At 42.3% G+C, this 13,927-nt stretch overlaps 1 protein-coding gene across 1 annotated transcript in view; it reads left to right on the forward strand.

Moving 5' to 3' along the window:
- The window catches only part of dnmbp (dynamin binding protein), a 42,903-nt gene that overhangs the window by 22,464 nt on the left and 6,512 nt on the right, over positions 1-13,927 (forward strand). Inside the window, 2 exon segments of the mRNA XM_029456465.1 lie at positions 12,903-13,117; positions 13,566-13,665. Coding sequence (XP_029312325.1) covers positions 12,903-13,117; positions 13,566-13,665 — 315 coding nt within the window.

The following is a 13,927-nucleotide window of genomic DNA, read 5'->3' on the forward strand; positions in this document are numbered from 1 at the left end:
GAACACAGAAGTGTAACCTGCAGGAAATGACAAAGAAAACAGGATACAAGGAGGGATGGAGGATTGTTCAGGGCTGTGAAAAAAAACATTTGGTGCCAAAGTCTGTAGCCCCTCAAAGGCATGTGAAGTTAGTCTCGATCTTCCATCAAAGAAAGTCTGCAGGCAGATTGTTTTCCTGCAAACAGAGGTACTAGCCAATTGAAACAATGGGAGTGGCTGTTGGGCTAATCCTCCACTCATGTGATTCTACTGAATCATTAACCCAAGGAGGCCCCTCCTTCAATAACCCTACCCCCCTTCTCCTTCCACGATTCGCTGAGATAGCTGCAGGGAGGGTACGATTTAGTCACACTGAGGGCTGGGAGGTGCTTGGACCAGGCAGTACTGCTGAGGCATCGGAGAGGAGATAGAGAAAACAAGTGGGAGAGTAGCAGACAATATGCCTAACAGGTGGAGTCACCGTACTTTGTTATGGAATGCAAGACTTTGGAAAGAGACAATAAGCCACGTTGAACAGGAAACCGGGTAGGCTGATTTAAACAGCAAGAGCCATGAAGAGCCCGGTTTATGGCAACCAAGTCATGTTTGCTCCAGTGGATTGGAACTATGCAGCTGGTGCCCCGGTAAGGAGAGGCATGAGTGTGGAGGAGCTGGGAGATGCTGGCTGGGCCAGAGAGAGGGAGAGGATGGCCCATCTGCAACAGCTACAACAACTACACCAACTGCAGCTTCAGCAGCAACAGGTTGGATACCCTGCTTATGGAGTAGCTCCTCCCGGACAGCCGCAGGGACCAGTCATGATACCAAGTCCTGGTGACCCACTTCCAGCTCCAGGCTACCCTATGGTTGTACATGGCGGCATGATGGTGCCTGTAGGTGGGCCAGGGCCACCTCCAGTGCATGTGCCAGCTCCATGGCCAGCACAATGGGACCAAGCCCAAATTAGACAGGGCAATGTCTGCCAACCCAGTCAGGTGTATGATGAACGGCACCAGGCAGCTTTTCAAGAGAAGCCTCAAGGCCAGGATGTTTACTTCCACCCTGGGTCAGAGGATGGTCACCTAAATGTAAGGATATCAGAATGGAAAGGTAAACATTGTTTTTACCAGGGCCCTGAGGATTACAGGCAACAGGACTACAGCAGAGTGCCACAAGAAAAAGACAATAATGACTTGAGAACTAAAGAAGAGTATGGTAAATTGGACGAGGACAGAAGAAGAAGGGACGATTGGGTCAGAGAAAATGACCGTTATGACCATAGGAATCACAGAGACTTGGAGGAGTATGACCGCAAAGACAAATACAGCCATAGGGATCATTATGACCGGAAATACAATGAGCGCTGTGACGACAGAGAGCAGCAATACCCTGACAGCAGGAAACATCGTCAACATGATCTCAGAGAACATGACCGTTACAACAGTGAGTATGAAGACCACGTTGATCGTAAAGACACCCATGTTCGCAGAGACAATTATAGGGATAGTGATCACTATTATGACAATGATAGGGATTATAATGACTCTAAAGAGAGGGATCGCTGTAGAGAAAAGGAATACTACAAGCGTAGAGAGGAGGACCGCTACTATGATGAGCGAAAACATAAGGACCATAACTATGACCGGCATGCAGAAGATCAATATGACCGCAGAGAAAATAACTACAAAGACAGGGACGACTATAGAAGAAGTGCTGAGGATACTTACACCAGTAAAGGAAAGGGCAAGTATGTCTCTGAACTGGACGAGAACTGTGGTTACAAGGAGAGGGACCACTATGACAGGTACAGGGATCCAGATGATGGCAGAAGAGATGAGCACTACGACCACAGGAGGAGAGACCCCTACAAAACGAGGGACCAAGACCATGAGCCTAGAACTGTGGACCACTACAATCGTTATAATGAAGACCACTATGATTCCAGAGGAGATCGTTGCCTCTACAAGCCCAGAGACAGATATCAGGATTTACGCTCAATATCTGTAGATGAGGAAAACCCTAAAAAAGATACCAAGACACACTGTGAGGAATGGGTTGAGCAGCAGAACAAGAAGTTGGCGCTCAGGGAAATGCACTCTTTTGAGGATCCTGAAATATACAGACGCAGTGACGATCGGGAAAAGGGATATGAGTCGAGCGCTGGGAGCGTTGGTTCAAAACGGGGTCGTAGGCCTGTTTATGTGGGCTCGCTAGATCGTAACAGCTTCTACAGGAAGACGGCTCCAAGCTCCCTGCGACAGTCCCAGTTCGCCACTACCAGGAAACAAAACCAAGGTAAACACAAGGATATTGTCATGTGAGGGAATGTACATCACAAGCTATATTTGCACAGGTACTTATGTAATGTTATGCTTCAGGAACAACTCCACTTTACTCATCACATCTTGATAAACAAAAGAGGGCACATAGTTTGCAAGGGTTCTTTTCATTTACAACCCCAGTAGATACAAATGTAGGGGGAGTAGGGGGAGAGGTTGACTGTCTTTGGTGTCTCTCTTCATATCATTGATGACCTCCAGAGGTGCTTTTCAAATCAATACTGGAGGCTTCAAAGTGCTGACTAGCTAGGCTCACCTTCTTAGAAAGTGTGTGCTGGAGAGTGTGTGTGCATGTGTGTGCATGTGTGTGCATGTGTGTGCATGTGTCAGTATCACCTATCTCACAGGAGCTGTGAGGTATTTGTAGGTGTACAAACCTGAAGAACAGGCTTTGTAGGTTTTTGTTGTATTAGCCATTCGTCTGCAGTTTTCATGTTTCCTGCCATACTTTGCATCACTGATGCTATGTTAACCCATAACAAGTCCGTTCAGTTCTTGCTTGACTGAAAGGTCTGTATATTTACTGACAGTTGTTTTCTTCAGACAGGGACACATTTAAAACTCAGTTAATAAAGCATTAGTATTATTGGTGAGGGAAGTGGCTCTGTTACTTATATTTAGTATACACATCATATGTTACCAAGTCCTGTGGACAGTCAACTTAGGTTTGTTATTTTTAACCAAACTTTTAAACCAACTTTGTGATTGTGAGTCATGTAATGAAAATAGACAACTTTACCAAACTCTAAAATCTAGGGCTGTATTATGAAGTGGACATTTTGATACCTGAGTTTTGGTTCAGATAGAAAAACAAAATTTTCCAACATTTTGAATACAATAAAGTGTAAAGCAAGAAAATAAGTTACCAAGTCTAAGAATTTAACCAGGCACATATTTCAGTTATTCTTCACTCAAAGTTTTGATGTTAAATACCTTTGCCCCGGGGCAATGATGTTATCACTTGTTAACACTGAAAATGGTTCAAAAGTGCAGTAGTCTGTAAACACAAAAACAAACTAATGCTACTTTCATAAGTATGTGTGCTTGCATGTGTTTGATTTGGAATCGAAAAAAGAGAGAGCACTCTTCTGACTCGCTTTATTGTGTCTGAGAATAAGCAGGTGGCGCCCCACGACCCCTCCCCCAGTTACCTAGAAACACGCACGGCCACACACGCACACACGCACATCGGCCCCCACCACACATCCTTCTCGGGAGTAGAAGTAATAATCCCTAGCGTCAGCATGGTGAGTGGATGGTGGGGGTCTGTCTGGTGCCAGGCGGTGGCCAGCACTGTCCTGACTCCTACATTGCAAGACAAGACTGATACTCAGTGTGTGTGTGTGTGTGTGTGTGTGTGTGTGAGGCCCTGGGAGGCTTATTTGAGAGATGACGCCATTTTTAAAAACACACATGCAGCTTGCTTCTGCAGTGTCTTGTCATCCTTTAATCTTGTTAAACTGTTTCAGCTCTGTCAGGGGTTTGCCCCGAGTAAAGCATTTGATTGCATGGCTAAAAACATTAGGCCATCTTGTTGAAGTGCTTATTGGGCTTATGCTGTGATTCAGTGACATTGAGGTGATGGCCGAGGCTTTTTTAAATGGGCCATAAGCTTGTTTAAGGTCCTTTGTTCTGACCTCTCTGAAAAATCTATAGAGCCTAAAAAAAGAGTAGCTTCTAATCAATGTTTCATATGACATTCATGTAGCTTTTAGTAGTTATAATTTGTGTTATGAACTTTATGTGTGTCTGCTGTTACAGGCTCATTGTAGATATATCCAAAGAGGGCAACACTAAAAGTCCAATATGTATGTGTGTGTTGGTGTAAGTATGCACCTAGATTGTGGTTTATGGTTGCACCCTTAAATAAAAAAAAAAAGCGTCTGTGTGTGAGTAATGTGTCATCCAGCTATGATCTGGCAGCGTATGCTCGGTAATCCAGTCGCTGCCATTGGTGGGCAGCTGTACGGATGATTGGGTGGGGGAGTTAGGAGTTAAGACAAAACCTCAAATTGTCTGACAACATTGCTCTAAAGACGTCTTATCTCACTAGGCAAAAAAGTCAGTGTGCAAAAAGGATTTAGCTCATTAGTCCAAAAGTCTGCATGAGTCAGTCGCACTTACATCCTGCGTATGCTTTTTCTTTTGGTTCATCCTCAGTCCTCCTTATAGCTTTTCTTTTTAGCTAAGTTAGATCATTGAAACATTTGAAATGATTTCTGATAATCATGGAGGTGTCTTCTAGATTTGAGTATTTGAAGATCGTTAGACATTTACAACTCCAGTGCAATTAATTTTCATTAAAATACCTTAGTAAATAATTAATAAAGCCTAGAGATGAGTCATATGAGCTTTTATTGTATAATTGTTATCTAAAAGTTCAAAGTCATTGGTACAAGCACACATACAGTGCACAGTAACTGCAGCACATCGGTGTTAAACAACTCTTTATGACTAAAGGCCCTGTCACACATATCCGTATGACAGAAACGTATGCTGGCGCATACGAAATATCGGCAATAGGTTGATATAACTTAAGGGTATGTTGTGATCGTTTGAAGGACGCAGACGATACGCCGAACACGCCAGACATACACAGTTCCGTATATGCCAGCGTATATGAAAATTAGCTCAAAATGTGTCAGAGTCCAAATACGTCCAACTTTTCCACAGCGGTGTTGTAGCTGACGTATACATAACGAATACATAACGAATTATTATACGTATGTCAAACATTGATATCATATCACTTACCTATTTAAAACGTATCAGAGCGTCTGGACAACGCAGCTGGAAAAGTGCCATCTGCTTCACGTCATGCTGATGCTAGAGAACGGCTAAAATGCTGAACGCTAGCTGTACTGTAGAAACACGTTTAATAAATTACTCCGTCGTCAGGGATAATCTTAACATAGGGTAGGAATAGGTTATCCACTCGTTATCAATATATTGGCTGTAGGATTCACCGTCAGCCAACGTAGCCTATATCTAACGTACCTCTAACGTAGTCACGTAGGTATTCACGTAGGTATTTACGTACTATATTTCCGTACGTATTCACGTATGTCTAACGTCACGTAACGTCTGCATATCTTATGAAGCACACGTCGGGTACGTCCGGTAATTTTGAACATGCTCAAAACATCAGCGTTCAACAACTCGCCCCAGCGTAACACAGTGAGCTCTTAACGAATACTACTTATACCTTACCTTATATCTACGTAAACCAGCGTGTTGCCGATATTTTGTATACGCCATATTTTTGTATATCTCATGCATTTGTTGGGCATTCGTCTGATACATTTTGTATTAGTAAGTGATGCGCTATCAATAGGTTAGACATGCGTATCTGTATATGTTCACTTTTCCAATCCGATGAAAAGTTGGACGTATTTGGACTCTGACAAATATTCTGTCGTAGTTTCTGTCACACGGATATGTGTGACAGGGCCTTTAGTTCTTGGTTAGAGGATGCTACTGGTACCTCAAAGACTGATGTTATCTGTACTTTTTTTCAGATAGAAGTGTGGGAAAAGACAACTGATCTTTGAACTGTTGGACTTTCCCATCAGGACTGGTTTACTCTTGATAAGGCTTCGTTCATACAGCAAGTTTATGTGGCTGTCACTCATGTGAGTGCAAAATAGTCCTGTTCATAACCTCAAAACTCGAGGTCGTCCCTTTCGTACTAAATGCTACTCAAACCACCGTATGTACGACAGCCTCTCTCTTTTGTACACTTGCTGCCTGTCAGACGGACGCGTCATGTTGTTTGAATGTTAATTTGTGCTCGCAGTTGTTATATTTGGTCTGTACTAACTGCCACAGTCGTAACATGTGTTGATCTTGGCTATTGTGACATTAGCTTCAGGGACTTATTTATTTACATGCTCATACATGCAGTGATTACTTGACTGTTTTTTGTTACTTTTATGTAGCTATAGCAATAACACATTAAATGTAATGTTAGATTGCAACACCCAGAACAATTGAACTGAATTATCTTGTTTACTTATCAAGCCGTCGGGCAGATCTTTGTTTTTACTTGTCCTACAAGAAGCGACAGATATAATACTGCAAGTTCTGACATCTCAAAGTCTCAAGGCAGTTCTCACACTCCGGTTGTACTGAAGGAAAACATATTTTCACACAGGCAGTAAAGGCAATACTCCCTTAGGCAATAGTCATCAGACTGTATGCAAAAGGCCGTATAAAAATGGTATTTTAACTCTCTTTGGGATAGGGATACATAACCATTTAAAAATATTTTAACTATGTTCGTTGTTGCTCTACTGTGTTTCACCAAAGCACCTGTGGGACCCAATACACCCAGTTTCCTCTCCTTCTCCATTAACCTGAAGACAGTACAGCTTTATTTGTTGAGTCCCTCACTCAATGGCGTTGGTTCCTCCTAAAGGTCTCTCTTCACGTATGCAAAACTGATGGTCTCTTGAAGTAATTGGACATTGTTCATCATAGAAATGAGACGAAATGAGAAATTCCACAGAAGCCAGAGATCAGTCTTGGTCCCATTTTGCCGTGCAGCTTTGTAGCAACTTATTTATTCAACTTGGTAATTAGACTGTAGCCACCTGGGAACAAGAAGAGTTGTATCTTTTGGTGTCAGATAGTGAACAATAAACACAGGAGTTAGTCTGGAGAAAATCACATTGTAAATGCTACATGTATCAGCACACGACCTGCTTCTATAATGACTGAATAGAGGGCTTTAATTACAAGGAATTCCCAACAATGGCACATAAAGGTTGCTGTGAGATTCTGCCAGGAGCAGGAATGTGACCTTTTGGCATTTGACCCTAAAAAGAGATAAACAGGATGGTATGTCACTAATAAACTCCGGTTTGTTTTCCATTTTTAAATGACCTTCTACCTGGTGCAACAGCTGGCGGTACAAATCTGTACGAAAGGCCAAATGAGAGTGTGCTTACTCAATTGGGTGATTCAAAAATATGCTCAACATTTAGGACTTTGTGCTGCCTCTTTCTCTAAAACACAAATGTAAAGTGAGCCACAGTTTGAGTCTTACTAATATTTACTCTGCCTTTGCTGACGGCGGTTTCTTATCGCCAGCGTCACGGATTTGTTTTAATACATCCAGTCTTAATTACAAGTCCTGGCTTGCAGGTTGTTGGGTAAATAGTGTTGATTTTCAAGAGTCTGTGAGCTTATTCTCATGTCCCAACACACACTCACGCAGAGATTCCCATGTACTCCTTTCAGCATAGCCACTCCCTGCTCTCCAAAACTTGGCTTGATATGAGCAGGGCCTCCGCTATTTGTGTTGCCATGGCGACTGTTCATTCTGCTGTGAACTTTGGAGCAGCACACACACACACACACACACACAGCGCCGTTTGTGTCTGACCTTAGAGCGCTCTACGCAGGGCAAAGCTTTTTGACTTTGCAAGGGTATCGGTGAAGCGGGCGGCCGACAGACCATGAATGCATAGAAGGATTGTTTGAAAACTGGATTTACAACAGTTGTGCAACAAAGTCAAAGATCTTCAAATGAGTGTTTCTAAAGAGAAATACTTTTCTGGAGTTTATTTGGATGGTTTTGTAGATTTTTATAAAATAGTTTTAAAAAAACTTAAGTGCAAGTAAACTTGTGAGGATTGAGGGGAAGATGTTAAATGTAGGCATCTTCATTTTTAATAGAATTCAGCCTGTCAGAGGAGGAGCCGGGTCAGCGTGTCAGCAGTGAAACATGAAACGGACTCTCACAGAACTGGACTTCACTGGATTTATTCAGCATAACCCCGAATAATGTTACAGTCGAATTTCCACCACCAAAAGATATCTGAAATATAAAAAAGTCAACAAATAGATAAGTTAAGCTCAGGAATGAATCTCACGTGACTTGGGGCACAGACATGTGATGGATAGAAATCAACATGTGTCATCAGGATATATAGTTAACCACAGCGAAGTGTATTCTCATGACAGATCTACCAATGTAACTTTAAAAGATAAGATATAAGGCCAACGTAGCATGCGTTAACAGCAAGTCTCATAGAACACACACATAAACACACACTTTTTGTATCACTTCCTGTTGGCATCTGCCAGTTTTATACCAACCTGCTAAAACAGTTTACAATGACAGTCAGTTTGTAGCATGTAGAAGCAGGACGCCTGTTTTCTCATCTCATTCTGAGCAGCGACGGTCCAGCTCCGGGTTTTATTGTCCTCCCTGGTGTCTGTGTGTGTGAGTGTGAGTGTGTGTGTGTGTGTGTGTTTGATGATGGTGGGGTCCCATACATTCTCATGGTAATTGGACGTCTGGAATGGAGTTTTTGCAGCGGGACGTGCAGTCCTCTACAAGGCTCAGGAGCTGGACTTCAGATTGACAATGGACTATCGTAGAATGGGTGGCGTTGTTTGAACCACTGTGTGTGTGTGTGTGTGGGGGGGGGATGTGCTTGTTTTTGAAGTGGTTCGAAGAAAGTTGTGAGCAGCAGGTGGGTGAAGCCTTGTCATCTTCTCTTTTCTCCCTCTTGCTCTGTGTTTGTCTGTGTACGAGGCAGCGGAAACATAGTGCTTTGGAGAGAATGCGTCGGTGAATGTTAGGGAGAATATTCAAGACTTTTATTTGCCATTTGCTCAGGTACAAGTGTACGAGGTTATCTGAACTCTTAAGATCTCTGTCAAATACAAAAAGAAATGTTTGATTTGTGTTGTTTAAGGCTGAGATTTAAGGGGGAATGCTTAGTTATTTTAATACTTATTAGAACAGCTTTGATAGGGGTGTGTACATTTTAATTTGAATCATTAATATGTCATTCTTTAAACTGTTTTTGTTTTGCCTATTAAACATTTTAACCAATCTCAGATGGACATTGGAGAACTAGACCGTATTATAATGTTAATGAATATTATGAGCATTGTGGGCAAAGCCAGACAAACAAAGAGCTGTAAAACAGTGGATATCATATAAATAAGACGATGCACATTAACTATAAGTCATAGTAGGAGTACGTGATCGCAAACACTTCAGTCACAATCTCACTAATCTTTTTGGATCACTTTAAGCCATGTATTCTGACTGTGCTGTCTTTTGTTTGTGCCACCTCATATCCTCTTAGTTTTACTGTTTAATCCTTGATGACCTGTGCTAATGTCACACTGGCCGTCGAAAGATAGAAGGTGCGGAGCAGTGATATATGTTATCTGGCTCGCGTCATTTTATAGCACTATTAAGCAACGCTCCCTGTCCTGATTCCAGTGCTGTGTATTGTTATCTATAAGCTTAGTGTTGAATATGATTCATAAGGCGGAGTAACGGCAATCAAGAACTGGTTATAAATTGAAACCATTTTGAAAGTGTTGAGGCATACTGTTCCCAACAAAGATGTTTACGGAGTTCTCTGGATACGTTTGAGTAAAACAATCTGGAGCAGTGACTGCGCTAAAAAAAAACAGCTGTTCCAGGTTTTACTCTGCAATTGTATCCAGATGAACCTGCGTTTAAAAAAACCAAAAAAAAAACACCTGTTGATGCCTTTGCATTACAGCTTTAAGAAAACTCTCAACATGTGTCCATGTATTAACATCAGAGCCTCATAGGCAGCTTTAACGGATTTAATAAACATAATTAATGAATTGTCCATATTACGGTTGAACGGGGAAACATTTAGTGAATGCAGGGAATCAAAAGGAGCACAGTTCCTCAGCCTTCATTAGCCCATATAACCCATCCCCCGTATATTACCTCATAGAGCATAAATAAGTCTCTTTGTTTTTGTTTTTTCCAACTCTCTAATATGTGTAACCAGGTCAGCGCTTGAATGCAACTCATTTACAGCCCGCTTTCTGTACAGACACCCCCGAGCCCCCTGCAGAGTCAGGATCCCTGTTTCTACAGTATATATGTGTGTTTGCCTAAATATACTGTATACACCCAAGTTTTAATGCTACAGCACATACTGATCCCACGGAGGATATAGACACCCAGACACATTAAAATAAATAATAATAATAATTCCTCTGCTGAGCTGAAACATCTTCTTCTGTAAAACCGCTTGAATGTTTTCTTGTTAAGACCAGACTGAAAATGCAATACGTTTCTTTTTGTATAATTACTTAGCAGCAGTTGTCGTTCTATCACGTACAACAGGTGCTCTTATTGGTCGTCACACAGCAGATAGTGAATTAGCAGTCAACAGGTGTTCAGAGTCAGACCACAGCTAAAGTAATGAAAGAACAGCCGAATGAAATGAGACTGATTGAGAGGAACGTGAGCTGGTCTCATTTCAGCTCATTGGTTTTTGGACTTTATACTCAACAGGTTAACAATTGTTGTATCACTTTGTCGTGAAGACAGAGAACGCCTCCTAGTTTTCCTGATTGGAAAAGTTAGATGAGTTATTTGCAGGCTTGATACCATAATGAGGTTTCCAGCAGCAGGTGGTTGTTTGCGCGGATTTGATTTCTCTGATTGTTTGCATCTGGTCACAGGTGTGTGTGATTCAGTGAATGCTAAGTGATTGTTATGTGTGTGACACGGGAATATCTGGTTCCACATGCTGATAGTTTCATGTTACACCAAACCCTAAAGGAACCTGTGATTGTGCATTTTTCTTTCAAATTCAACAGTCAGATATCAATCTCGTGTGTGTGTGTGTGTGTGTGTGTGTGTGTGTGTGTGTGTGTGTGTGTGTGTGTGTGTGTGTGTGTGTGTGTGTGTGTGTCCTCTTTATAATACTCCACAATGAAAAGTGGAAATTCATAAAAATGGGTCAAATTCTGGTCATGCACTTTCACAGGTTGTTATGATGGAAATAGCTGCCTATTTAATCATGGGAAGTGGAGCGTACGATGTAGTTGTGTGTGTGTGTGTGTGTGTATGTGGAGGATCAAACGTGGGAATGAGCCGATTGATTCCAATTAAATTCGGAGTCTTTTGTTTTGAGTCTCTTGTTGTATTGTGTTGCTGCTTGTGTGACTTTTAGGACCCATTAGTGAGCTGCTTTCTCAGCAGTGGGGAAATGCAGGAGCGTTGGTGAGGCAGCAGTGGCGGATGCTGCAGGCAGATATGGAGCGAGCAGTGAGAAAAGCTCCTTCGAGACGAGATTTAGCCGAGTCACGTGAAGATAGAGAGAGAGAGAGAGAGGGATGAGGTCAGGGTGGGAGGGGGACAAAAGGCAGGTGGCCCGGGGCTCAGACACACAGTAGCGTCATCATATTATAGTTTTATTTGCATCAAAATGTTTAAAGCTTTGCAAGTAAGTTTGGCAAGGTCTTATATTTCAGCTTGTGAGACGTGTTCAAGGTACTGAACAAAATGCTCAAAAGGATGCAACTTCTTTTATTGTGATTTAAACAAAACTGTGTGTGTGTGCGCATGTGTGTGTGTGTGTGTGTGTGTATCGCATGCAAGCATTTTGAAGTTCATTAGGGTAAGCAGAGTTAACTTCATTAGCCTCTGACAGCGTCTGCTGGTGACGTCACCCTCGTCCGTCAACACAACGCAGAGCATGCTGCATCTTGACCTACTGAGATGTAACAGAGCTTTATACTAAAATACACACAACCTCCAACTGCAGCACTGTTTTATTAATGGGAATCTCTCAGTACATCTGAATATGTTGCTCTAACTTAAAACTTAAACGTATCATCAGGGCTGCTTGTATTGATTGCACAGGGGTCCGTTTGTTACAGCTGAAGAACAGCTTTGGACTGTAGGTGTTTAGCATAAAAGACTTAAACAGGATACAATTGTTTTGCAGCCTGCAGATTTGACTCTCTAGTGATTATGTTCATGCTAATGGAACATGTCAGTGAGTCCCACAGTGTGGCTTATTTGATAGTTTTGGGATGACAGTGGATGTCTGTGGCACAAAGGAATAAGCTTAGGCTTTGCATACACAAACAATTCATTCTCGGTTTCCTGTTTTATGGGATTTGTTGACAATAAGAATATTATAGAATATCCTCGGACTTCTCCTTTAACCTCGGGCCCTAAAGTCTCGCTGAGTAATAAAAGAAACAGACGGCAGATTGAAGCTATTTTAGAAAGAAGTATGTTCAACATGTATCATCGCTCTCCAGTACTGTTATCTCTCTTTCCTCAGTCCCCCTCTAACTGCCCCTTCTTTAATGTCTGCTCGGCCCCTGAGAGCCTGTACGTCTGTAGTTGCTGTCACAGCCCATTGTGCCACACACAAAGAACCTGAGTCCACTCCAGTTATGGGTCCATTCATAAAGAGCAGTGGTGCATGAACCAGGCTCTCCCTCCAGCCCCAGGCACCCCAAGAGATCAGCCCTCTGGGAGTGAGAGCAGAGACATTGATCAAAAGCCAGTCAGAAAAGAGGAAGAGTAAAAGGCGGGCCGGGTGGGTGGGCGGGCGGATGGGCAGGAGTGAGTTTGGATACAATGAATGGAGACCTTGGCTGGGAACGTTTTTGTCATCTTTAGAAGCCCTTTGTGTTTGTTGCTATAACAAGCTTTGTATTTATGGCAAATAATGAGCCGAAATTGATACATTTGTGGGAAGAAGTAGAGAAGTAGCTGTAAGATTTCATTAGATGGATCTAAACGTGTCTCCTTTGCTGTCTCCTCAGAGATGACCCTCCTGTCGTCCCAACCGAAACCCCTGGACTCCACCCAAAGCTCTGACTCCACCCCCGCAGCCGGCACAGGCACAGAGGACCCGGAGCTGAGGATGCTGGAGAAGAGGTCAAAGGTCATCGAGGAGCTGCTCCAGACGGAGAAGGACTACATCAAAGACCTGCAGATGTGTGTCGAGGAGATCGTCGAGCCCCTGCAGAAGAAGCAGGTAAAAAGATGTAGACATTGTGGAGGTGGAGTAAGACTATGGTTGAACGTCTGGTCTACGTTTGTTTTCAATAAGAAGGACAGTGTCACGTGTCACGGTCACTACTGAACAGAACACTGAGGTTTATTTGAACAGATTGATATGAGATGCCTGTGAAACATCATCCAGCTCCAACAGAAACAGTTTGAGTTTTATAAAGACAACAGGGGCCAAAGGGAAAACATTAGAAAAAAATGTAATACGGCTTTAAACAAATAGACACATTTTGATCATATTTTCAGATATGAACGTTTACACAGAACGTACTGTAGAGAAACCTGCTTATAGAGCTCTCTGTATACATGAATATACATCAGTTTGGTCATGTGTTTTACATAAGTAGAATATAACAGGGATACTAGTGCTTCATCAGTAAACGGGACAGATTAACTATCTGCATTTCCTGAAGGTGAAGAATGTGGACTTTGATGGGCTCTTTGGCAACATCGGCTCCGTGATCGACCTGTCGCAGCGCCTGCTCGAAACACTGCAGGACACGGACTCTATTGGTAAGGATCCAGTTTTAAATGATGCATATCCTGTAATGTAATTGTTTCAGTCAAGCGACCTTTGGACTTTATTCACGTTTCAATCATAAATTGTCACCTTGACTCCAAATTTTGAATTATATCACAGACCTTTTTTTTTTTTTATTCATCCAAACAGTTCAGATATCCAACTTTTGGGTGTCATTTCTCATATTAGTTAAACATATCCTCCATCTTCCTTCCCTATTTCCCGATTTTAAATGAACACATGACCTTAATGTTT

This window comes from Cottoperca gobio, chromosome 19 (assembly GCF_900634415.1).
Source record: "Cottoperca gobio chromosome 19, fCotGob3.1, whole genome shotgun sequence".
Lineage (NCBI taxonomy): Eukaryota > Metazoa > Chordata > Actinopteri > Perciformes > Bovichtidae > Cottoperca > Cottoperca gobio.